The 27,849-nt window shown below is 42.1% G+C and overlaps 2 protein-coding genes across 6 annotated transcripts in view; both read right to left on the bottom strand.

Annotated features, from left to right (window-relative positions):
- LOC125377429 overlaps positions 1-6,637 on the bottom strand; it is a 44,714-nt gene extending 38,077 nt beyond the window's left edge. The window contains exons 1-6 of one of the 2 annotated variants that reach the window (XM_048390757.1): positions 6,059-6,637; positions 3,879-4,930; positions 3,604-3,662; positions 3,333-3,437; positions 3,071-3,131; positions 2,855-2,923 (exon numbers count right to left, since the gene is read on the bottom strand). In XM_048390757.1, coding sequence (XP_048246714.1) covers positions 2,855-2,923; positions 3,071-3,131; positions 3,333-3,437; positions 3,604-3,662; positions 3,879-4,930; positions 6,059-6,165 — 1,453 coding nt within the window. In that variant the 5' untranslated portion in view covers positions 6,166-6,637. The remainder of the gene's footprint in view (positions 1-2,854; positions 2,924-3,070; positions 3,132-3,332; positions 3,438-3,603; positions 3,663-3,878; positions 4,931-6,058) is intronic. The other variant, XM_048390758.1, reaches the window with a different exon arrangement.
- Positions 1-27,849, bottom strand: part of LOC124128282 — an 80,113-nt gene that overhangs the window by 5,621 nt on the left and 46,643 nt on the right. For 3 of the 4 annotated variants that reach the window (XM_048390743.1, XM_048390742.1, XM_048390744.1), the window contains exon 13: positions 19,650-21,598. The exons of the other annotated variant lie outside the window; for it this stretch is intronic. In XM_048390743.1, coding sequence (XP_048246700.1) covers positions 20,943-21,598 — 656 coding nt within the window. In that variant the 3' untranslated portion in view covers positions 19,650-20,942. Of the gene's footprint in view, positions 1-19,649; positions 21,599-27,849 lie in introns of those variants that run through there. 4 annotated transcript variants of the gene reach the window in all.

Here is a 27,849-nt window from a genome sequence, read left to right as displayed (position 1 = left end):
GCCGACGCCAACGGCTGCCGTTAGCCGAATTGAGCCAGCCGCTGCAACATTAATTGACAAGAAATCTGCAAATTGTCATTGGGAGATTGATTCGGACCTTGTCGAGCATAAACGACAGTTTTTTACCACACACGGATGTCGCCTACCACGATTGTTTGTACCCTTACAATGTACCGCCAACATGTTCTGTTGATTGGTATGTTACATCTAGTCCTTCCTATGTCGCATCCATTCATTCCAATCACTCGATACTTTTGGTATTGTTTTGTAGTAATGCTATATGCAATATTTCAAACTCTATTTCGCCTTTAAAATAAATTAGCTCCTGTAAATTGTCCGTTTCGCAAGTCGCCGTCTATAATGTTTAAACGAAGGAAGTAATAATAAAAGAGTTGATATGTCGGCAGGTTAGGAGGCGGATGCAAGAACAATGACAAAACATACATGCAGAATTTCCAGTGTCTTAAATCTTAATGTGTGAACCTTGATATCCACGTATTGGGGGACTAGGGTCACAAACAGTGTATAAATAATGTTCAACGTGTTGCAATAGCAATTTCATTACACTGGAACGATAATCTGCTTAACACATCACAACACACATTTGTATTCACACGTGAGCGACACACAGGTCATTTAGAACCAGGTCTGTGAGACTATATTGTCACGTCTCAGTAACAAGGTGACTTTATCGGCACGAGAATATTGATGTACTTGAAATTATTCACACACGCACATCACCATACACAACAGTGTCAATGGTAACAACATGACCCATTAAGCGGTTAAACACTCCACTGTACCTGCCTGGACATGATACTCACGATTAACACTGACAACTTCATACTGGCTCGGTTTTTATTATTGTGAGGCTTATGTTAAAATGTTTCAGATATTCAGTAGAACGAACTTCGCAGATATTGCACGACATACAGAACATCCCGAGGGTGCATCAAACGTGTAAAAATGTCTGCCTGGCGTTACAGTGATTGCATCGTCTTTCTTCTCTCCAAGGTCCCCATTACGTCGTCTGAGATGGCGGTCGGGTGGCCAGGGTGCTCGCAGTTTGTGTGTCCCCAATGTCCGTGCTCGTGATTATGCTTTCAGTCTATATTTTTCTGCTCATTTCCTCGATAAGTTACAGCTGCAGTTAGAAACACTGTTGGAAACAACTGTCACCACCAAACCCTCCCCACCCCCCTCACTTCTTACCTCGCTCATTTCTTCACAGCGGGTGATCAGACTCGCTGACATAGTTGATGCATGCATCCCAATTGCGTGTTGGATCGATGCTCATAATGTCAATAACTGGATTGTCTGATCCAGACTCGATCTCGAATATTTACAGACCGCTGTCATGTTGCTAGAATATTTCAGTCGTTATTTTCCTGCTCAATTCCTCGATAAATTATAGCTGCAGTTGGAAACACTGTTGGAAACCACTGAAACCACTGTCACCCCCCCCCCCCACCCCCCCCCCCCCCAACCCCAACCCCCACCCCACCCCCTCATCTCATAAATTGTAAGCAGTTAATTTCACCAAATGGCTTTTATGTCGTGGCATTGGTCGCCAAGTCGCCTCTGGCACCCCAATTTGCTGACGAATTTCAGAAACCTATGCTCGTGGATTCTAATCCAAGATTCTCCCTGATCATGTTTGTCAGTACCTCATACATGATAACTGCCTAATGCCTGTATCACTTTGTCCGCTCCACCCACACATACATATACTATGTTTGTTTTACTTCTAACTTATTCGTTATAACGAGGCGTGCCAGAATTGTGTAATCTTTGGTTTGATTTCAAAATTAGCCCAGAATATCATTTGCCCGCTCATGGGTTCTTCATCAAAAGGTTGAAGGTCTAAGACATGCATTACTTCGGGGTTTTCACCTATGTTCAGCTGCTACCAAATTGTATAACAGAATTGATTTTTAAAGAGGCGTTAATCACAATATACTCACTCACCCCTCTGGCTAATATTTTTCGTGATACCATAGGCGGGGAGAATGTCTTATTATGGCAACTGTCATTGGTTCACTTTAAGGTAAACAATTCCAAGACGATGATATTGTGGGTAAGATTTGTTATAGCGACCTTTGTCTGCATGAACAAAGGCGAATTACCCTGTAGTCATAAAATATATATGTCTATTATCTTAATTGTAATTACTTAAAATATGCAAATCTCAATTGTATTGTACGTCGACTGTCAGCCATCCTGAACGAGCTGTGCAACTTTGTCACTCATTATTTACTGTTGTTTATATTGTTGACTAAATCCGTGTCTGTTGACCATGGATATGAAATATTTGGACTTGTGAAAAAGAAATATTGCCGCACCCTTCGCCTAGCTAGTGGTAGGTTAGGCGATCCGTGGCACCAACAGAATGTGCTGACCTGGCACCTAGTGCTTCTTGTATATACATCTACCTGTCTAAAGCAATGTCTATATACCGCAAGCCTTCTATCGACTCCATGTTGCCACTTCCTGCAGAGAACCGAAAACCGGCCCCGTGCACATATGAGTATACAAAAAATCATTAATAAAACAACGTCACACCAATGCGTTGTGAATTAATCATGTAGCAACATTAAGCTATAATAACTGATGTTGTACACAGTTACCAACGTGTCCTGTAAGTAATTAACATGGGCCAGGTAAACAAGCCAATGACACACAAAGACTGCCAGCGCCTGACCTTCAGTAGCCCAAGCATGAGCCAATTAGCTACTCTATGCCCCTCAATCGTAGTGGGTGACTAAATGTTCCATACGTGTTGACGTTTTATATTACTTGAACACGACGTACATCAAAACCTATATGAAAGGAGATACATGATAAATGTACTCACACTTCAGCACCATAGATCTGTCTACAACTTCTGACTTCAGCAGGTGAACACCGCAATCTGTGGCCACACCTGTAACATCAATATATACATGACCATATACATGTGTGATGAGACAGGGGGACTTCGTGTGTGGGTTTTACTCTGTTTACCACTCTCGGACATGGAGATATTATGTGATGAAGGGAGGTTTACAGACGAAGTGTGATACAACTTTACCAAGTAAGACATCCATGGTTTTTGAGGCGCTCTTCTCTGTGGTTTCCTTCTCCTCAATGCACTGAAAATATAGCATATGTGTTATATAACAAAGCACGTGCCTGTCATGGCATCTCATTGGTCTAGGATTTCCAAGACATGCAATAATTAACGGTTGCAATCAATATAAAGAATTCATGACACTCTCACACAACATATTTGAATAAAATGATAGACGCTGACACGTCTAAAGGTGTGTACATGTTAGGTAATAAAAACAAACCGATTTCAAGCTTCTGATTTCGACATTGAGCTTGTCTGTAAGTGTTTTGAGGCTTTCAATATGTTTCTCATCTGAAGCAATTTTTGTCTTCAGCTCTGTCAGGTCCTGCGAAAATACAAGCGTTAAATGGTCTGATGCACTTTCTCTCAATATGACAAAACATAGTTATGACGATTGAGGCAAATTTGCTTTGGATCAACCTGTAGTTGGTCAGTTTGTTGGTCAGTGTGCATGCAAGAATTCATGATGTACCAACACTGATTGTACTCACCATTTTGTGTTTCTTTTCCAAGTCTGCCATAAAGTCATCATCAGTCTGAGTATCCTTGTCTGAAACAACAGACGAATAACTCCTGACGATTAACACCAGGAACATGTTATGTGCAGTCTACGAACATTAAATCTTCTGAAAAAGCATGAGTCTTAGATAGAGAAACACATGAAGAAAAAAGAGGGTCTCTAACGAAATAGAATGTCACAAGAACTTGCAAACATTGTACACATACAAAGAATGAATACAACAACAATAATGTTCAATGTGAATACCTTTTACAGATTCCTCATCCACTTCCCTTGGCAAAATGGCGCCAAACACTGATATGTTTGATTTCAGTGTTGACAAGCTGTTGGTGTTGAAGACAGCTGTAGGTACGACATGTGTTTGAGGCGCAGCAGTTTCTAGATAGTTCCGAGTTATGTCCCCTATATAACTCTCCAGTTCCACGAGGTCTGACTTTGAGGCATAGAAGAGGACTTTGGCGATGTAGTCTAAAAGCCCAGTGCATGTCTTCCATTCTTCTTTGCAGGTGGTGAGTTGAGCATGTAGATTTGCCTTGGTCTCCTTCGTCTGACTTTTAAGATCGATCAGAAGTTCCTTCTCTCTTTGGTCAAGTTGTGATCTCAGAGATTGGAATGTGTGACCAATAGTTTCTATCAAAGAGTTGTGCGTTCTGTCGGTGGATTCGGTTCCCTGTCTGATGCTCTGCATGTGTGATTGCTGGCGAGCCTGTAACGTTGATAGCTCATTCTTATGATGGTTCAGCTGTTTTGTTACAGTATCAGCAACCACATCCAGCTCCTCAACATCATGGTCTGCGTGGTCATCAAGTCTACATCTCGCACAGATTAACTTCTTGCAGCTTTTATCAAACAGATAAAGGAGGTCGTATTTATGGACACTGCAAAAAGGAGGAAAGTTCGAGACAGTCGGTTCCATGCTACCGACATTTTGAAGTACATGTTTCCTGGTAAGTTTGACGCTGCTGTGCATGTTCTGGCAGTATTCACAGAGGAACTCTTCACACTCCTGACACCAACACACAGCCTGGTTGCCGTCATCGTCATTTGTACAGAATAGCTCTGTGGGGCGATGTTTGACTGTGAGGTGGAATATTTCCTTCTGTCTGACTGCATCCCTCTTGAGGCTTGTGTCTGTGAGGTTGACCTTCCTCTGACATGTAGAGCACGATATCACACCACCAGCTGCAGATATCACACACGTCTCACACACAGCGTGTAGACAGGGCAGTAAGTAGGGGACTGGACCTTTCAGAGTAAACTGCTGCTGACAGACCAAACACTTCGGGAAGGTGTCCATTCTGAAAGACAAAAAACTGAAATGAGGGACTAAGAGCTGTTTCCAATCAACGTAGTCACACGCATCAATCAATTTTGTTCTTATCTATCGGGAAACATCTCAGTATGATATAAAACATGCACACAAATAATCATAGCCAGCCTGTGTCATATTTGGCACCATGCCATCATAACATGGCCTGTTCCATTTACAGCACAAAATAGACACGCGTTTCATAGAAGTACGTAAAAAGAGCAAGTGTACACGAAGCTATCCAAGATTGTTTACATGTATAAAATTTAAATATTTGCAACATTTGAAATGAAACCCATGCTTGCCGTAAAAGGCGACTGTTCTTGTCGTAAGAGGTGGCTAACGGGATCGGGTGGTCAGACTCGCTGTCATCTATATCTCAGCTACGTTGATCGATACTCATAATGTCAATCACAGGATTGTCTGGTCTGATGTTTGACAGACAACCGTCATATAGCTAGAATATTGGAGTCCGGCGTTAAACAACAAACAAACAAAATATATTGCCCCTTGAGATCCCCTCCCTGTAGCCATCTTCACTCACTTAATATCAACAAAATAATTTAGGATTGATATCACTGGCTAGATAACCGTTTGACACTAACTAATTGCAGCACACGACAATGACGCATATCCTCACTATACATGTGCATGTAGATACGCCATATACATTACATACCACACTTCCTTCAATCTGCATTCAGGATCACAAAGCGACCACAAATTCCATCACAGTAACAACGTGTGCTTCTATTCAGGATATGTCATTGAAGTACAATCAATAGCAGTCTAGTGTTAAGAGGTACATGTTTGCACACAGCGCGCGTCAACGGTTATCCGACACGACCGGGGTTTATCTATACACAATATAACAATAGTTAAAGTGGGCCATGACTTGTATGAAAAACGACTGCACTCATAGTAAACCAAAAGTAGGAATGTGTGGCAGTCAGTCAACACTAATATCCCGTCTATACACTGTATGAATATATATATAGATACCACCTTCAGCAGCCCTATAGTGTCTTGACATATACATGGAAGATGTGACCCTGATTATCGAACAGTTATCTGTGTGTAGGGGGACAAAGTGAGAGACGAGACACAACACACCTACCTTGACAGGTAGCTTCCTTCGCTGTTGACACGCAGGTCACTTCCGGGATGTGACGTGATTTTACAATTGTGTAATATGAGACGTTGTAACACGAGTGGCATGGCCATGAGTGAAAATATTTCCTTGTCATCCGTCACGAGATGAGAGATATATAATATTTAACGAGTCACATTAAATATCCTATTTATTATATACTTTTTGCGTAGTTTTCTCCCGTAAAAATTAAATTATTTCATTACAAACGTAAAATTTGAAACGTAAATTCTCCCTACCTACACACCCTTCCTCTGTTAAACACGGCGACACGGCCGAGGGTTTTCTATTATACACTTTAACAGTAAAAGTGGGTCAATACTTGTGTACATGAAGCCCGGCCACGCTGTAAACCGAAAGTAGGAATGTGTGGTAGTCAGCTAACACTAACATTCAGGATATATGCAGTACGTATCAAGGTATAAGCACCACCTTCAGCAGCCTGATATATACATGATATATTGACATATACGTGGACGTTGTGACCCTGATTATCGAACAGTTATCTGTGTGTAGGGCGACAAAGTGAGAGACGAGACACAACACACCTACCTGGACATTTAACTTCCTTCTCTGTGACACACGCGTCACTTCCGGGGGATAACGCGGGAACGCTGTCTTATTACAAATATGTCTGAACTGAATTTAATAACAATGTCTATTTCTTTTACGTACCATGCATACCTCTGTAGTTTCGGTATAAAATACATGGAGAATGATGTATATATGTCTCTTGTAATGTGTAACATAGCCAATTTACAAAAAGCCTAAATATTTCAGCCATTTTACGGATTAACAATTAAAAGAAGAAAACGCGTAATTTTCTACTGCTGGTGGATATCTTACACATCGTATCTTTGAAAATAAATAAATCTACAACATTTCAAACATTGTAGGGGTCTTGTGGCTGCAAATTCATTTCCCAAGTCTTCGTTGAACCATTATTATTGTACAAACTACCCAGCCACAGATCACCTTTTGCATACTGTTGCAAGAATGAGTGATGGGTAAATAGACACACATGTAATCACATTTAACAACAGTTCTTTCAACTTTCAGTTTTCAATAAAAATAAAACAAGCTGGGTGTACCTTATTTGCCCTTAAGAAGTCAAACAGATATTCATTTTACATCGTCAAACAACAGTACACAGGAAGATACTACATGTTTTCATAGGAAGTAGGGGGCACGGGTGGCCAAGTCGTCTAAGGCGCCGCGATTCGCTGTGCAGAGTTGCGTCCCTTGGGCACGCCAGAAACCTATGATTGTGGGTTCGAATCCCGGTTCACCCCGATTATGTTTCTAGGTTTGTCAGCACCATACCCCTGCTCGTGGGTTTCACCGAAGTGGTAAACGTCTGAGACCTGCATCACTTCAGGCTTTCCTCCCACATAAAGCTGACACGCCGCGATATAACTGGAATACTGTTAAAAGCGGCGTTAAACCCAACTCACTCACTCACTCACTCATAGGAAGTAGGCGATGGCATCTTTGATTAATGTTTTTTTTTCAGATTTTGGTAAATCTATCTGAGTGAGTACATGTTCACAGCATACAACCCAGTAACTTTTGTAATTCGCTTTGGGTGGTAGATGCAATTCCCTATTGTGACTCGTACAATATGTTCCCGTGTTGTTTTTTCAGGTAACAATAGACTTGCCTTTGCATGTGTTTGTGATGGGTGCCTTCGGTTGGGCAGGATACGCTCACCTTTTCATAAACAGCTGGTATGATCTCTATTTCATTTTGATTCATAAACACATCTTATGATATAGTCGGAATCGTACTTTAGTCGAGATTTCTTATGATTAAGATTTTGTTGTTTACACTAAAACCGACAAGGGAGGACCGCGGAGGCCCATTTATAGATATCAGGATCAGGGCTAGTTTGTGTTCGTTGTTCATGGGGGATTACGGTTTGCTTTAAATTTGTATTGTTACCCTTCCCGGCGCTCGGCATAAATGGGTTTAGACAATGACTGGTTGACTCGGAGTCAGTACACTGTGTCTGAGTGGTGTATTTATGTTAACACTGCTGCATGGCATCTCTGTGAGCACAAGCTATTAGTGAAACTAATACAATCAGCCATGCACACACGTGCTTGCAAGGGATATCTACAACGTTTCAACGTTGCTTTAAACCGATTTCACCTCACATCTAAATGTGTATGACTAAGTGTTGAGTTTTGGAACTGTCATGGAGCTGTTCTACAATGAACAGGGGTGTCAAAAAAAAATAATATAATGATGAAAACATGGTTCACATGTTTATTAATAACAGCTAATTATACCAATAGGTGATAATAAAAGATCAGATAAACCCTATGTGCATGGGCAAAGATAACTGATTAATTACATCAGAGCAAGTACACAAGCGGCTTAGCTTAGCAACTGTATGACAGTAATAAGATGAGAATAGCTAAAACAACACTTTGACAGGGTACCGATCAGATGCGTGGAGAGGCAGTCTCACCCAATTTGTCACGCACCTTAAAATCACAAATGTCACAGTTGACTTCTCCCAATGTCCAATGCATGTCCCCCAAGTCGAAACATGGATTAGTCCCGATCATATTCCATTTGATTTGTCAGACACCTCACGAAAATATACGACATAATAAAAAAATAGGCTTCAATAATAGTCATAGACTTTAATAGTCACACAAATAAATTATCAAGGGTCAACCCAATTTCACCACAAATGATTCAAATAATTTAACAAGCGTCAACCCAATTTTACCAGTCTGCTCTCAGCATTCAAATACTGCATTGAGTCAACTGGTCTTTGAGTCTACCAAGGCGGTTTTCTATCTCTCAGGAAACTCCGAGGTGGAGGAGCAGTCCAACTAAACACTTTTCATTGTGTCTGCCTTTTCGATTCACTTCATGATCTCGATAAGACGGAAAATGTTTGGATATCGGCAGGGCAGAGTGGCATTCAGAGGACTGTTTAAACCTTCAAGGCTGTTGTTGGTTCTAGGACCGTATGTCTCATGATGTTTCAACATTGGGGGAGCGCCACCTGGAGAGAGGGTGACAACACGTATATGACCAAGCTCCGTCGAATTTACTGATTTGAGCTGTCAAAACTACCAACAAAACCTGGTGAGTTACTGTGGTAATTAAGAATAAAATGGGCTGCGATTTGGATACCTATAGAGGACGTGTTGGATGTTTCCTGGCGCCGTATGAGGCATTTATGAGTGACAGAGCAAGACGACGGTCAGTCATGCCTGTCACCATGTTGCACATGCCGTGAGGCTCAAGCCTGGCACTGAAAACAGGACACTTAGTGTGCGTCTCTATGCATATTATATTGGGCAGTGATGTTGAGGGCAACCCAGGCCCCGGATCAGGACAACTACAAGACAAGCTACATTGGACAGCTCACTGGAACCGAGCTTGAAAGAACTGATGGCTGAAATACAAGGTATGGGGAGAGGCATGTCAACTAATTTCGAGAAAATGAGCACTATGATAACTCAAGTAGAGAAAGAGTCTAACCGATGAAAATAGTGACTTACGGGACCAACTTACTAACTTAAGTCATAAAGTGGACATACTGGAAAGCCAGCAGAGATAAAACATTGTCATTGTTTATAACGTCGAGGAGACATTAGGAGGAGAGTTAACAGAGGAGACAGAAAATAAACTGCTCAGTGTGATTGTTGAAAAAATGGAAATACAAGAAGAAATAATATTTGAAAGAGGGAGTCGGCTACCAATGAAATCAAGTGGACCAAGGCCAATTCTAGCTATGTTCAGGACTCCAAAACAGAAAGCCACTATCATAAACCAAGAAAAGAAACTGAAAAGTCATAACATAAGGATCTCCCATGATTATACAGATGCAGTGTGACGTACTTGACACACCCTCAAGCCCTTCTTGGAGGAAGTGAGGGAAGAAGGCAAGTTTTCTATTTTGAAACATGACAAACTAGAGATAGACAATAAACTATACGAGGTAGATGCGACTGATGTGGCCAACTTACGTGTGAGGGAACTTTCAAACCTAGAAATCCAGAGTCGACGGGAGCACAGTGAAAATATGAAGTAGGTAAACGCCCTAGCAATACTAATGACACAATTGTTATTAACTGTACAGTGTGGAATATTGGAGGTTTAAAGAAGAAACTGGAATTACTCTCATTTATTGACTTTGTCCTCTCTTATGATGTCATAGGACTTGTGGAAACTTTAGCAGGTCAGAATGATATATTTAGTCTTCCTGGATACACACAATACAGCAAAACCAGACAAAAACCTGTTGGTGCTTTTTGAAACTCTGGAGGACACTTGCTGTTGATAAAAGACAAGCTTGCATCATATTGTGATCTACATACAAACTGTAGCACAACAGATACAAACGACACCCCTTTGCTTTTGGCACGAGTATATTATACACCTCAACTCAAGTGTACATTCAGCAGAATCTGTATTGAACATGTTGGACAGTGACAACACACAAATCAAAACAGATGATCCTGGTTGTCATATCATTGTAATGGCAGATCTGGACGCCAGGACAAGGAATGGTGCTTGCAAGCATACAGTAACCAATTGTGTTCCGCTTCTTGCTGATCTAATTCTTTATGAATATGAATCGGAATATCTGATCGGTTTGGCAAAGTCAAAACAAGGTAATTTGACTAAGGCGTTTAACTAAAACCTGCAGTGAAAGCATGTTCGGATTGCGTGGTTAATACGGTTACTACTCCCTTGTTGTCATCCATGTTTTCTGGTATAACCCTACACTTGTCTATTTGACGTCATTCACTTGATGCTCACTTAATGAATTTATTACAGGTATAACTAGTGGTAGCACCGCTCAGATTAGCGGGTAAAGATTCCTATTTTGCATTTCTTGTGTCTGGGGTAATTATTCATAAACTAAATTCAGGTTTGAAGTGAGGTGAAATGTGTGTTTTGTAATATGCACGTGGCAGCCAAGCAAGAGATGAATTGTATGTAAATCAACGGATCATTCCTAGCCATCAAAGAATCAACAGAAAATACGTTGATTGATTAATCGCTGTTATCTTGCACAGTGGATATGTCAAAAGTAAGTGTTTACATGTCCAGGTTTACTAAAGCAAAGGGAATACACGCATATCATGGCGTAAAAACAACATACTATGTTCAAAGGTTAACCGATAATACGTTGATTGATTGCTCATTGTTATCTAACTCAAGGGATTTTTTAAGAACCGTGGATATTATGAAAATAGTTGTCATGTGGGCTTCTCAGCTGACCTTTGGGACTTGACACCTATGTGAAACAACTGAAAAAAACCAAGTTGTCAGTTGAGAAACGAACACGGGTCATAATATCCCGAAACGCTATACATATTTTAAAATATTCGATTGTTCCAGAGACACTTGACATCGAAAATGTTTCTTTGTACGGCTGCAGATGTATGGGATATTGTTCTGTTATGTGGATATTCACGGATACATTCCTCGAACAAGGTAGCTGCCTAAAATTATACATATAACTTTGGTAGGTTGTAATTATGACATTGGCATTTTGTTTTCATTCATTTGCTGCAGCATTGAACAGAATCATTCTTGTTCCTCTACGTCTTGGTTGGGAAGTTCTTCAATGTGCGACAGACGTTGTTTTCACAAGTCTTTTCCTCGTAAGCGTGTATATCTTACAGTCAATGTGTAAAATGAGATTCACTCAGGCAATTTGTAAAATGTCCAAATATTTCAGTCATTTTACAAATTGCTCAAAAAAACTGTCCATTTATTTAAAAGATTGACTTAAACTGATTAAGTCGTTCAAAGGGGCTTTAAAGATCACGATAGATTAATTATGCTAGGATTAGAAGCCAAACAATTTAGAAAAGTACTTTTAATCCTTACATTTTCAGTCACTTTGTGATGTTATTAATATAAAAATGTTAGGAATTCGTTATCATAATGATACAGATGGACATATTTCTCAGGCAATTTGTAAAATAAATATCCAAATATAAATTTTGAAAATGTGAGCAATGCTAAGGTGAAATATTTACTTTGTGTTGCAAGTTAAACTAGTGTAAACGAAAATCGCAAAATTACCAAGCAAGTGACTTATCAAAACTTCGTCACAATTACCGATGCTACCCACAAAGATACCTACATTTCCTTATTATTTCCAAAACTGTATTTCCTTTTGTTGACCTATGTGACCATACATCCTTATACTATCAATAAAGGTGTCAAATGCGCTTACGAATGGCGCAGCACAGGTCGCGAACTAGTCTAGATTTGCTATATCATCCGGGTATTTACGGGGAAAAGACAATAACAAAGGCAACAACCAGTCCCGCGGAGTTGCTTCAGATCAGTGCCCCTTTAAGCTTGAGGTATATCGATGCACGATATCGTTCAAATGAACGATTTCTTCCACTGATTTACCCACCTGGACTAGCAATAAAGGAGACCAGTGAGACCACTTCATCTGTTTCATATTTAGATCAATGCATAAAGCTTCAGAGGTCAAAACACTCTCCACAAGACACAGGATATCAACGATAGCGTTTACATTTCATAACTTTTGAAGTACAATCGAGCATGTTTTGCTACCATGACTTCAAAGAGCGAAATACGACTCTTGCTCAGAAGATGTTTGATCAAGGTAATAGGGGGCGGTCGGGTAGCCTAGTGGTTAAAGCGTTCGCTCGTCACGCCGAAGACCCGAGTTCGATTCCCGACATGGGCACAATGTGTGAAGCCCGCTGTGATATTGGTGTCCCCCGCCGTGATATTGCTGGAATATTGCTCAAGGCGGCGTAAACCATACTCACTCACTCACTCACTCACTCACTCACTCACTCACTCACTCACTCACTCACTCACTCACTCACTCACTCACTCACTCACTCACTCACTCACTATCATGGTTACAACACACAGTAAAACCTTCAAAACTTTTTGTGGAAGACATGTGGTGGACATTTCCAAATTTGACGCATCCGTGACAAAAGTTGTGTCCGATGCAATTCCTTAGTTTGACTTGCTGATCTGTTTCAACCCGAATCTTCACAGATCAAAAGCTGATGAGTAGATGCTTAGGCTGAAACATAACCTAGCGGTATATTCGTTATATGCTGACTTTGATAAATAAATAAATGCATTTAGTGATGAAATACTGTCAGCATCCCCAAATATACTCTTCAAAAAAAAGAAATGTGATACAATTTATTTTGGCATAAAAGAAAAATCAGCGGACCAAGAGGTGCAAAACGAAGTGGTTTTATGTGTTTTAGTGACAGTGACACATTTCCGGGATCAAAATGATCACAACAAGGACATGAAAACAATAAGTCGGGAAACAAGTACGATTCGGAAAAAAACGCACCCAGTACATTAACAAAAGTACCATGGAGTTGCACGTACTAAACCTGCAGCAACACCATAAACGGTAGTAAAGTGCAGTGTTTTTGATTGCCTGGCATCTGCGTCAGTCGAACAGTGACAATTCAACAACACGCCAAGATTAACAGAAGTGAAACGAAACAGCGTCAGAGGACGCTTGCAGGCAGGGGAATCCCGATCATCTGTAGCCAGGGTTTTCAATATAGCGCCCTGCACCATCACAAGGCTATGGGATCAGTTTCAACAGCACGGGTCAACACGTGATCGGCCAAGGTCGGGATGACCAAGAGTAACCACCCCCGCCCAAGATCGCTACATCCGAGTGCGCGGTCTACGTGAAAGCACGACCACAGACACCTCAACCGCATCCCAAATACCCTGACTGCGCAGAATCTCCGACCAGACCGTACGACACCGTTTAAGAGCAGCAGGTCTACAATCAAAACGTCCCGTTCGATGCCTCATATTGAGTCGACAACATCGAGATCAAGATTTCTCCACCGTCGAGGGAATGACAGCACAGGTCTACAGACGTCGTGGAGAACGTTACGCGTACAGGAAGTGGACAGGTTTAGCGTTATGATGTGGGCGGCTATCTCTCATAATGGCAGGACAGGGTTGGTTGACATCTAGGGCAGTCTTACGGTTCAACGATACATTAACGAAATTCTCCTACCACACGTCCTCCCAATTGCAGCGAATTGTAACGGTGCATTCCAGCAGGACAACGCTCGGCCGTATACAGCACGGATCACAAGAGCCTGTCTTTACAACAACAACGTTGATGTTCTCCCCTGACCCTCCAGATTCCCGGAGTTGAACCCGATAGTGCACCTGTGGGATGAATTGGATAGACGGTTACGCAGACGTCAACCACAACCCCAGACTTTGCAGCTGTTGACTTTTGCGTTGCAGGCCGAGTGGGCTATCATACCCCAGGATGTGATTCGCATAATCGTGTCTTCCATGGGCAGGAGTTGTCAGGCCGCTATCGATTCGAACGGACTTTCACCTTGGACTTTTCCTATGTACCGATAACTGAGATGACTACTATCACCAAGTGTTCTCCCCAAAACAGTTTGGCTCCATACCTTGTACGGTTCCTCGTGTAAATGTATTTTCCTACCTTACACAAAACTGACTTAACGTTTCTTTTTTTTAAGAGTATATATAATCGATATTTCACTCAAGTAAAATAACATGTAGAAATGGCGCTTAATGCCCGAACGACTTTCATAATAAGCGAAACATTTTACATTTTCTAGTCAAACACAATGTTTATCTTATCTGCAAAGTTAAGTGTTAACTTGTGGGTGCTCCACTCGTGAAAATACCAGTCACTTGATGAGTAACACATTCTAGATCTGACAAGACAAGACAAGAGTCCTCTATTGATTTCCCTCTTATAACATTGAGCAGATGATGATGATGATGATGATGATGATGATATGTATGTGTGTTTGTGTGTATTTACGCGCCGCACTCAGCCATATGCCAGCTATATCACTGTGGTCTGTAAATATTTAAGTCAACCCAGTGTCTGGCTTCATCAGTAACATCCCGTCTCGTCGGGTGCAATGGCAAGCATTCAGGCAAGTCACTGATCATGAGCCTGTGACCACCCGATTCAATGTAGTTGCTTTGTACGACAAGCCGACGATGAGAATTATACCGACGACATACAGGACGATTTGACATCTCTCTCTCTCTCTCTCTCTCTCTCTCTCTCTCTCTCTCTCTCTCTCTCTGTACGCATGTTTTTTTAATTATTAAATGTATATCCTTCTCTTGTAGGTGCTACGAAATCTATTGTAACGGTCTCGAAACGATATGTTGGAAACGCGTCCAAGAACTATCCAAGTCACTCCAAACCAAGGTATGTAAGATCGATGGTCATGTCCCGCCCGGACAACGGTCAGAGGCGTCAATACCAGTGTCCGGCTTCATCAGTAACATCCCGTCTCGTCGGGTGCAATGGCAAGCATTCAGGCAAGTCACTGATCATGAGCCTGTGACCAGGGGATTCAATGTAGTTGTTTTGTACGACTAGCCGACGATGGGATTTATACCGACGACATACAGCGACGATTTGATATCTCTCCAAGGTATGTAAGATTGATGGTCACGTCTCGCCCTGACAACGCTCAGAGGCGCCAATACCGAGATGACACGCTTCGACCAATGTCCGAAAACCACGTGTTCAGCCGATAACCGATTGAAAACGAGGTTCCGCGTCATACGGTTGTTTTAGCGCCTGATCTGATTTTTTCGATAATTTCAAGCAATCCCAGATCCCATATCAACACAGCATTCTCGGTTAAATTGTAGTCGTGCTATTTTACGAACGCTTCTCTCCGATGTCGAGGTTCTGTCAACTCCATAACATTCTGTGATAACCCGAGATTGGAATCCAATGTGCTTTATAAGAAATAAGATGGACGTAGCTTGTAGTTCCACATAGTTGTCTACCGCCGAGCCTCGATATAACCTGCCGCCATAACTGGCAACGTTATCAACGTTACCCACCATGCATTGCTGAGGTCTTATTGCGTGAGATTGCATCGGGACCATTAATTTACAACGATGTGTTACATAAGAGGTTATAGCACATTCGGCGTCTTTGATAAGAGATGGTACTTGTTATTACCCTGTCTGGCGCTCGGCAACAAGGCTTGGTCGGCTTAGAGTCAGTATACTGTGTCTTAGCTGGGTATTCATGTTAAACTGAGGCATGGCATCTGTCGGCCAACACTATAACATCGGGATTAGTCCGGACTAGTACAATCACACGCACGCACGCACGCACGCACGCACGCAAGCACGCACACACACACACACACGCACATGCACGTTGCTATATAAGTGTAATAATCTTAAACCCCTCTTCACCTCACCACCTCTCGGAAACCTAAGTATTTTTCTGTTCGGAAGAAGGGGGTAGCGAAGCTGACACGTCAGACGGAGTCAGGGACGCTTCTACATGTACGTCTAGTTCGGAAGGGGAATGCGACGACGTTACGTCAGACAGCGATAACGACGCTATTACATGTGCGTCTAGTTCGGAAGGGAAATCCGACGACGTTACGTCAGACAGCGATGACGATGCAACTACATGTGCGTCTAGTTCGGAAGGGGAATCCGACGACGTTCCGTTAGACAGCGATAACGTTGCAACTACATGTACGTCTAGTTCGAAAGGGGAATCCGACGACGTTACGTCAGACAGCGATAACGATGCAACTACATCTACATCTAGATTGGAAGGGGAATCCGACGACGTTACATCAGACTGCGATAACGACGCAACTACATGTACGTCTAGTTCGGAGCACGAGGGGAGGTGGAGTTGAACCATCCAGCCACAAGCTAGAACCATCAAGAGCAGTGTACCACATTCCGTGCAGTTGTGGGCAAGCTTTCATTGGAGAAACATCTAGGCCCCTCAAATCCCGAATTAAAGAACATCAAAGTTTAGTCTCCAAAGATGAGTTAGTGAGTTGGGTTCAGCGCTGCTTTTAACATTATTCCAGTTATATCACGGCCTGACAGCTTAATGTTCAAGGAAAGCCCGGAGTGATATAGGTCTCAGACGTTTACCACTTCAGCTAGACCCACGGTGGTGTGTGTCGTTGTGGGTGTTGGTGGTGTTATCGATGTTGTTGGTGTTGTTGTTGATCTTGTTGTTTGTGGTATTGGTGTTGATCTTGCTGTTGTTGGTATTGGTGTAGTTGGTGGTGTAAAAGGTCGTGCGTGTTGTTGGTGGTCGTGTGGGTGGTGTTCTTGCTGTGGTTGGTTGTGTTGTTGATGTTGTTGTTGTTGATATAGTTGTTGTTTGTGTTGTTGGGGTTGATCTTGCTATTGTTGGTATTGGTGTTGTTATGGTGTTAGTGATCGTGCGTGTTGTTAGTGGTCGTGTTGGTGGTCATGTTGATGGTGATGGTGTTAGTGGCGGCACATGCATAAGGTTTATACAACCTATACCTCCATCTCCCTACCAGCTTGTTGCCTTGAAATCGTATTCGGAAACTGTACAGGTTTTCAAGACAAATGTTACCGAGGAACATTATGGAATAATATAACAAAATCATATTATAATGGTTAAAGTGTCCCAATGCTGAGGGCATTTCTGTTGTTTCCCGGTATATTGCTACAAACTATGTAATCATACCTCCATGGGTTTTTGTGTGTTTGCTGGTTAACGCCACATTCAGCAATTGTTGAGATATATGACAGCGGTCTATAAATAATCAAGTCTGGACCAAACAGTTCAGTAATTGCCATCATGAGCATCGATCCACGCAATTTATAGCTAAAATGGGGAGAATTATCTTTAAACTACCCGCATGTTATCAGAATTAGCGGACCATTGTAACTTGATAATGTCCTCATATTGCTTGACTCCCGTTGTTTGACGTCATCTGATTTGTTCTTCAGTGGCATTCATTGTTTGTTGATTGCAGTAAATATTTCAAAACCGATATTGATGTTTATATTCATCTGAAAACAAATTCTATCTATTTTAGCTATAATAACGGTAACGCTATTTTTTCTTGTAATAATCATTCGCAGAAGCCCTCAATCTTTTAAACTGCCCTCCTTAGTCCGGCAAATCAGCAAATTTTAAGTTATTATTATCAAAACAATAGCTTATTGCAATGTCACTTACTTTATTTTGTTTGATAAACATCTAAAGAAATCCCACTGCTATCCCCTGTCAGCATGCAAAACGAGGCGACAGCATCCATCGATTGGTCAGGTTCGGCGACTTGCCTTCTTGTGTGTCGTACCATGTACCATGATAGATTTACGTCACCCATGAAGATCAAAGTCAGAATAGGTCTTAAGCAACACATGCAAGTTGTGAGAGGCGACTATGCTTGTAAGAGGGGACAAATAGGATTGGACGGTGAGGCTCGCTGACTTGGTTGATGCATGCCATCGTATCCCAATTGCAAAGATGGATGCTCTTGACGCCAATCACTGAATTGTCTGGTCCAGACTCGATTAGTTAACGACCACCATCATATAGCTGGAATATTGTTGAGTACGGCGTTAAACAACGAACAAACAAATAAACAAAAACAACAACAAACGTTTTACCTTTTATCTAAATGTTATATACATTTACACATATCACATCAAGATTACAGGTTCAGGGGGTTATAGTTGAAAGGTGTAGGAGATCATAAGATAAACTTCTGGTTTTGTGTTGTGTACACACTACACTGTTTACTTGTGATATTTGTACATACGAAGATGAATGCCTTCTTCACAGAGAAGACATGTTCGAGTCATGTAGTTGTTCCTGATCAGTAAGGATCTGCAACAAATCTGTGTGTTCATATCACGATCATTGTCACCATCCCGACAGTGCCTTGACAATCATTGTCACCATCCCGACAGTGCCTTGACAATCATTGTCACCATCACGACAGCGCCTTGACAATCATTGTCACCATCACGACAGCGTCTTGACAATAATTGTCACCATTACGACAACCCTTGACAATCATTGTCACCATCCCGACAGTGCCTTGAAATCATTGTCACCATCACGACAACGCCTTGACAATCATTGTCACTATCACGACAGCGCCTTGACAATCATTGTCACCATCATGACAGCGTATTGGCAATCATTGTCACCATCACGACAGCCCTTGACAATCATTGTCACCATCAAGACAACGCCTTGACAATCATTGTCACCATCACGACAGACCTTGACAATCATTGTCACCATCACGACAGCGCCTTTACAATCATTGTCACCGTCATGACAACGCCTTGACAATCATTGTCACCATCACGACAACGCCTTGAAAGCATTGTCACCATCACGAGAACGCCCTGACAATCATTGTTTCCTTCACGACAACGCCTTGAAAATCATTGTCACTATCAGGACATCCCTTGACAAACATTGTCATCATCACGAAAGCGTCTTGACAATCATTGTCACCATTACGACAGCCCTTGACAACCATTGTCACCATCACGACAGTGCCATGACAATCATTATCAACATCACGACAGCGCCTTGACAATCACTGTCACCATCACGACAGCGTATTGACAATCATTGTCACCATCACGACAGCCGTTGACAAGCATTGTCACAATCAAGACAACGCCTTGACAATCATTGTCACCATCACGACAGCCCTTGACAATCATTGTCACTATCACGACAGTGCCTTGACAAACATTGTCACCATTATGACAACGTCTTGACAATCATTGTCACCATCACGACAACGCCTTGACAACCATTGTCACCATCACAACAACGCCTTGATAATCATTGTCCCCATCACGACAAAGCCTTGAAAATTATTGTCACTATCACGACAGCCCTTTACAATCATTGTCACTATCATCACAACGCCTTGACAATCATTTTCACCATCACGACAATGCATTGACAACCATTGTCAACATCACGACAACGGCCTGACAATCATTGTTTCCTTCACGACAACGCCTTGACAATCATTGTCACCATCATGACAACGCCTTGACAAGCATTGTCACTATTACCAGAACGCCTTGACAACCATTGTCACCATCACGACAACGCCTTGACAATCATTGTCAACATCACGACAGCGTATTGACAATCATTGTCATCATCACGATAGCCCTTGACGATCATTGTCACCATCACGACGGCGCCTGAACAATCATTGTCACCATCACGACAACGCCTTGACAACCATTGTCACAATCACGACAGCGCTTTGACAATCATTGTCCCCATCACGACAGCGCCTTGACAACCATTGTCCCCATCACGACAGCGCCTTGACAATCATTGTCACCATCATGACAACGCCTTGACAATCATTGTCACCATCACGACAACGCTTTGACAATCATTGTCACCATCATGACGGCGCCTTGACAATCATTGTCACCATCATGACAACGCCTTTATAATCGTCAGCATCATGCAACGCCTTGACAACCATTGTCACCATCATGACAGCGCCTTGACAATCATTGTCACCATCACGACAACCCATTGACAGTCATTTGCACCATCACGACAGCCCTTGACAATCATTGTCACCATCATGACAATGCCTTGAAATCATTGTCACCATCACGACAACGCATTGACAACCATTGTCACCATCACGACAACGTCTTGACAATCATTGTCACCATCACGACAGCGCCTTGACAATCATTGACACCATCACGACCGCGCCTTAACAATCATTGTCACCATCACAACAGCCCTTGACAATCATTGTCACCTTCACGATAGCCCTTGACAATCACTGTCACCATCACGACAGCGCCTGAACAATCATTGTCACCATCACGACAACGCCCTGACAACCATTGTCACCATCACGACAACGCCTTAACAATCATTGTCCCCATCACGACTACGCCTTGACAATCATTGTCACTATCACGACAGCACTTGACAACCATTGTCACCATCACGACAGCGCCTTGACAATCACTGTCACCATCACGACAGCGCCTTGACAATCATTGCTTTCTTCTCCTCTGTCATGTTGATGTCGCTGCCCACTACAAGTGTCATGCTGACAATACCCAATGAGGGCATATACACCCCGAACATCGGCCACAGTGGCTGACTGGAGTCTACATTGTCTAACGTCGATATCACTCTATTCTCCTTCACATCAATGAAGACAATCTTCTTCCTGGTGTCATCATAGACAACACCGTAATGTAGTGTGTGTGATGCCCCTGCTGTGTTGGGGAGAGTGTCAGGCAGACACAGCACATGCTTCCTCTCCTTCCATGTCTCCCTGCATATCCCGCCGTGTGTAGGACAGTGGACGACCTGCATGCAGCAGGTGCTGGGTTGTGCATTGATACAGTGTGACACGTCCCTCTGCTCCTCCCTGCATACACCCACCTCCAGGATGAGGACGTTATCTGTGAGTGGTTCGTCCAGACTGACCCTGTTCAACACCTCCCAGTACTGGGGACAGCCAGCCCGGGGGAGGGGGGCAGTGCTACATGTGCCCCAGTACTTCTTCAGTCTCCCCTCCCCTGCAGGTCTGGTGTCCGACTCCCTGTTGACCAGGTCTCCTTCTGTGTTGATGTGGACTGTGTCGAGATTGACTCTGTCTTTGTCATACTTCAGATGTATACCTACAACATATGAATGTAGTTTACAAGTGAATAACACATGAGACAAATTGGGATAGTAAAGTTGTACAAAAATATCCAATTGCAAGGAATTCACAGCTAAGTACAATGTACTGACATACAAATAGTGTAATATAATCACAGTGCAGTAGGATTAACATAAAACCTACTGTGTATTGCGTTTTGGTGTATGTATACTGTAATATTTTAACGCGAATGTAAAATAAGTTAGTAACAGGTATGGTGTAAGAGGTTCGTCACTGAAATATTTGCAGTGTAGATTCTGAATTACTAAAACAAAAGGATACACATCGCGCAATAATCACGCAGAGCGCGAATACTCTCGAACACAGTTGTTCACCGTCGTTTAACAGAAAAACGAGTAAACGCGGTATAATGAGGAAGAAGCTTAAAATGAGGATGTTGAGATCACAGTGTCACGTGACCTGGTGACGTCATCCGGTAGTTGGGGGAGTTTGGTGTAGCACGTTGGAGGACGCACTGGGGGCTGGGGGGCTTGGCGATGGGAGACAGGAGATGGGCAGCATTATCAGAACAGGACACAAGCAGTCAATAACACAATAAACAATAAGCGACATTAAATGTAGTGAACAAGTCATGTTTGAAATATTTCTGGAACATTCTGCTATTATATTATTTGGAGTATGTTTTAGTGTTCTTCTGCAAACGAAAACATGTTGAGACCAAACAGCAATTAAATTAATTGTAAACATACAAATATATTTTGAAATGTCCTCGCGCTTTGCTGTCAGAAGAAACGTCGTGAGGCACGTGCGAAATAGACCAGCCGCCCGCCCAGAACGTGCAAATCACGTCGACATCGCTCCAGCCGAGGCGCGTGCTATTTGATTGCTCTCAGTTTCAAAAGCAGAGGCAAGCAGGTGAACAATTGTTGTCAATTTCATTCTAGTCATTTCTGAAAATTGGTATCGAAAACATCACGACAAACATTTGGTTTTGTGAAATTATATCAACTGCGCTCATGTCATTGCGTGGACAACATATAGGTTGATTTCTATTATACCACAGAGAAGGAAATACGAGTGGAAAGAGAACTTTCCCGTTAACTAACTGTGAACACGCATGTTACCCTGAAAACTGACCAGTGACCAGCTGTCGATGAAGACCAATTATCGCTTACTCTCCGTTACAGCGCGCACGTGATCGCATCTCGTTTTACCTTTGCTCGGTTTCATTAGAAGAGAGAAATATTTATCTACAAATGATAAACAAAAATTACTCCTGTGAATAAATATTAAAATACATACCGTATAATCACCTTGCTCAAATACAACTTTAGAAGAGACACGCGGGCGGTGTCACGTGACTAACTCACGCGGAAACAAAAATCCAACAACACGATGATGCACTTTCAGATCTGTCATAGCTTACTTTCTGTCTGTCATTTCTTCCACCAAAACAATTCCAAAACCTATTTGAGCTATTTTCCAAATGTGAATAACCCTGTATATATCGCGAAATCCATAGTACATAGCGTGTAGATCACATTGGTCTACGTCAGTTTGCAGACGACAAATTGATAAAAGCATTTCTAATTAATTGTAACAAATATAAAAACAGCTTGCGATAACAGAGAAAATAAAAAATGTAATTTGTAAAAGTGAAGTGGTGTGCTTGATCACGTGGCACTTGCTGTTTAGATGATGGCGATAACTGGTACAGTTTGTCGACGGAAAATTTCTTTTTCCACTGATTTGATTCCCTGTTGTCGCGTTATAACAGGAAGCTAATGATTTTTTTCTACGCACAGAAACACGCGCATTTGTCCATTTGCAAAGTTTATTGCACAGTAAACTTTTAACGTGGGATATTTCAGAAATAATATGAAAAATGGCGATACCTGGTCGTTAACAAGTAGGGATAAGTTTATTATTATTAAATAGTTAATGTTTTCAAAAAAATGTGTCAATGGACGCAAACCCCAATTAGCAAAATATAACCTGTAAATACAAATCAATAACGCTGTTTACTAGAGTTTCACGATGCAGGTTATGAAAAATGAAAAAGTGATATTTAAAGCAGTGAGATAGTATTTTCAGTGAGAAATGACAGAAAGATTTAAATAAAAGCGACTAAACTCTTTCCATGACATAACAAATAACATTTGTATGATTGTACGCAATGTTGAAACTAAATGACTGTCAGGATTAGAAAATCATCAGATGTATGTCCCTCAAATAATTGACTGGTGGCAGCGATGGTATAGAGAGTTCCGCGAACGGGCTATCGCTGCGAGGAGCTTGCAGCCGTGAGTTCTGATCTCTCCCCTATAACGCATAATGCAGGGACGTGTACGCCGACGTCAACGGCTACCGTCTACGTTAGCAGAATTGGATTTTTCCACTGACAGAAATACGCACATTTGCCCATTTTCAAAGTTTATTGCACAGTTAACTTTGAACGTGGGATATTTCAGAAATAACATGAAAAATGGCGATAACTGGTCGGTGACAAGTAGGGATAATTTTATTGATTATTATGAAATGGGAAATGTTTTTAAATAATTTTTGTCAATGGACGCAAACCCCGATTAGCAAAATATAACCTGTAAATACAAGTCAATAACGCTATTTACTAGAGCTTCGCGAGCTTAAGGTCCGGGGTTCAATCCCCGGCCGCGTCATACCAAAAGACGTTAAAAGATGATACTTGTTGTTACCCTGTCTGAGGCTGGACATTAAGGGGCTAAAACAAGGACTGGTCGGCTCGGAGTCAGTATACTGTGTCTGAGTGGGGTATTCATGTTAAACTGCCACATGGTATCTCAGTGAGCAAGCATATAAATCGGCATCAGTCCGAACTATTACAAGCAGCCACACACAAGTGCAATAATCATGGACGCGACGTTAAACCCAATTTCACCTCACCTCACCCAAGACCTATGTCATATTTGCAGAGTTGCGTCCATTGGACACGCCAGAAATATGGATGCCAGAGATGGAACAGTTTTTTTAACCAAAACCTAACGCCCCAACACACCCGAAACATCTCACGTGGGTCACCTCCGTGCACTGGCTAGGGGGTCATTCTTGATTTTGTCAAAATCGCTGCGAGCTCTGTACTGATATGGGGCAGGATCACTATGACTGCCAGAACGCCACTGCATATTGTCCATACATGTAAGACGGTCACTGGACAGTACTACCGAGATAGCATGCTAGCGGCGATAGTAGTTCCGTTTTCGCTGCATGCTAGTCCACGTTTTGCCTTTCAAGACGAAAACGTATCGTTCATGACTACCTCCAACAGCAAAACATCACAAGATTGCAATGAAATCCATGAGTTCTGATCTCTCCCCTATAACGCATAATCCGGGGACGTGTACGCCGACGCCAACGGCTGCCGTTAGCCGAATTGGGCCAGCCGCTGCAACATTAATTGACAAGAATCCTGCAAATTGTCATTGGGAGATTGATTCGGACCTTGTCGAGCATAAACGACAGTTTGACCATTTGTTGGGAACAACTCATTATTGATCAAGTCATCTCAAACGTTTATGGTTTTTACCACACACGCATGTCGCCTTCCTCGATTGTTTGTACCCTTACAATGCACCGCCAACATGTTCTGTTGATAAGTATGTTACACCTATTCCTTCCTATGTCGCATCCATTCATTCAAATCGCTCGATACTTTTGGTATTGTTTTGTAGTAATGCTATATGCAATATTTCAAACTCTATTTCGCCTTTAAAATAAATTAGCTCCTGTAAATTGTCCGTTTCGCAAGTCGCCGTCTATAATGTTCAAACGAAGGAAGTAATAATAAAAGAGTTGAGATGTCGGCAGGTTAGGAGGCGGATGCAAGAACAATGACAAGACATACATGCAGAAGTTCCAGTGTCTTAAATCTTAATGTGTGAACCTTGATATCCACGTATTTGGGGACTAAGGTCACAAACAGTGTATAAATAATGTTCAACGTGTTGCAATAGCAGTTTCATTACCCTGGAACGATAATCTGCTTAATACATCACAACACACATTTGTATTCACACGTGAGCGACACACAGGTTATTTAGAACCAAGTCTGTGAGACTATATTGTCACGTCTCAGTAACACGGTGACTTTATCGGCAGGCGAATATTGATGTACTTGAAATTATTCACACACGCACATCACCAGACACAACAGTGTCAATGGTAACAACATGACCAATTTAGCGGTTAAACAGTCCTCTGTACCTGCCTGTACATGAAACTCACGATTAACACTGACAACTTCATACTGGCTCGGTTTTTATTATTGTGAGGCTTATGTTAACATGTTTCAGATATTACATCTTAGAAGTAGACCGAACTTCGCAGATATTGCACGATATACAGAACATCCTAAGGGTGCATCAAACGTGTAAAAATGTCTGCCTGGCAGTGATTGCATCGTCTTTCTTCTCTTCAAGGTCCCCATTACGTCGTCTGAGATGGCGGTCGGGTGGCCAGGGTGCTCGCAGTTTGTGTGTCCCCAATGTCCGTGCTCGTGATTATGCTTTCAGTCTTTATTTTCCTGCTCATTTCCTCGATAGGTTACAGTTGCAGTGAGAAACACTGTTGGAAACAACTGTCACCACCCATCCCTCCCCCACCCCCCTCACTTCTTTCCTCGCTCATTTCTTCACAGCGGGTGCTCAGACTCGCTGACATAGTTGATGCATGTCATCGCATCCCAATTGCGTGGTGGATCGATGCTCATAATATCAATAACTGGATTATCTGATCCAGACTCGATCTCGAATATTTACAGACCGCTGTCATGTTGCTGGAATATTTCAGTCGGTATTTTCCTGCTCATTTCCTCGATAAATTATAGCTGCAGTAGGAAACACTGTTGGAAACCACTAAAACCACTGTCACCCCGCATCTCGTAAATTGTAAGCAGTTAATTCCACCGAATGGCTTTCATGTCGGGGCATTGGTGGCCAAGTCGCCTCTGGCTTCCCAATTTGCTGGCGAATTTGAGAAACCTATGCTCGTGGATTCTAATCCAAGATTCTCCCTGATCATGTTTGTCAGCACCTCATACATGACAACTGCCTAATGCCTGTATCACTTTGTCCGTTCCTCTCACACAAGCTGACATGTCGGTATATCAAGGAAATACTTTTTAAAGAGGGGTTCAACCCAATTCGCGCATTCACTCTTTTGTGTCACCAAGGCAATGGACTTTAGAATATACTATGTTTGTTTTACTTCTAACTTATTCGTTTTAACGAGGCGTGGCAGAATTGTGTGATCTTTGGTTTGATTTCAAAATTAGCCCAGAATATCATTTGTCAGCTCATGGGTTCTTCATCAGAAGGTTGAAGGTCTAAGACCTGCATTACTTCGGGGTTTTCACCTATGTTAAACTGCTACCAAATCGTATAACAGAATTGAATTTTAAAGTGGCGTTAATCACAATACACGCACTCACCCATCTGGCAAATATTTTTCGTGATACCATAGGCGGGGGGAATGTCTACTTATGGCAACTGTCATTGGTTCACTTTAAGGTAAACATTTCCAAGACGATGATATGGTTGGTAAGATTTGTTAAAGCGACCTTTGTCTGCATGAACAAAGGCGAATTACCCTGTAGCCATAAAATATATATGTCTATTATCTTAATTGCAATTACTTCAAATATGCAAATCTCAATTGTATTGTACGTCGACTGTCAGCCATCCTGAACGAGGTGTGCAACTTTGTCACTCATTATTTACTGTTGTTTATATTGTTGACTTAATCCGTGTCTGTTGACCATGGATATGAAATATTTGGACTTGTGACAAAGAAATATAGCCGCACCCCCAGCCTAGCTAGGGGTAGGTAAGGCGATCCGTGGCACCAACAGATTGTGCTGCCCTGGCACCTAGTGCTTCTTGTATATACATATATCTACCTGTCTAAAGCAGTGTGTATATACTGCAAGCCTTCGACTCCATGTTGCCACTTCCTACAGAGAACCGTACACCGACCCCGTGCATATACGAGTATAGAAATAATCATTAATGAAACAACGTCACACCAAAGCGTTGTGAATTAATCATGTAGCAACATTAAGCTGTAATGACTGATGTTGTACACAGTTACCAACGTGTCCTGCAAGTAATTAAAATGGGCCAGATAAACAAGCCAATGACACACGAAGACTGCCAGCGCCTGGCCTTCATTAGCCCAAGCATGAGCCAGTTTATTACTCTATGCCCCTCAATCGTAGTTGGTGACTAAATGTAC

Source organism: Haliotis rufescens, unplaced genomic scaffold, assembly GCF_023055435.1.
Source record: "Haliotis rufescens isolate VD_foot unplaced genomic scaffold, xgHalRufe1.0.p SCAF_9, whole genome shotgun sequence".
Taxonomy (NCBI): Eukaryota; Metazoa; Mollusca; class Gastropoda; order Lepetellida; family Haliotidae; genus Haliotis; species Haliotis rufescens.
Note: the sequence above shows the minus strand (reverse complement) of the source record. Positions and strands in the feature narration are given on the sequence as shown.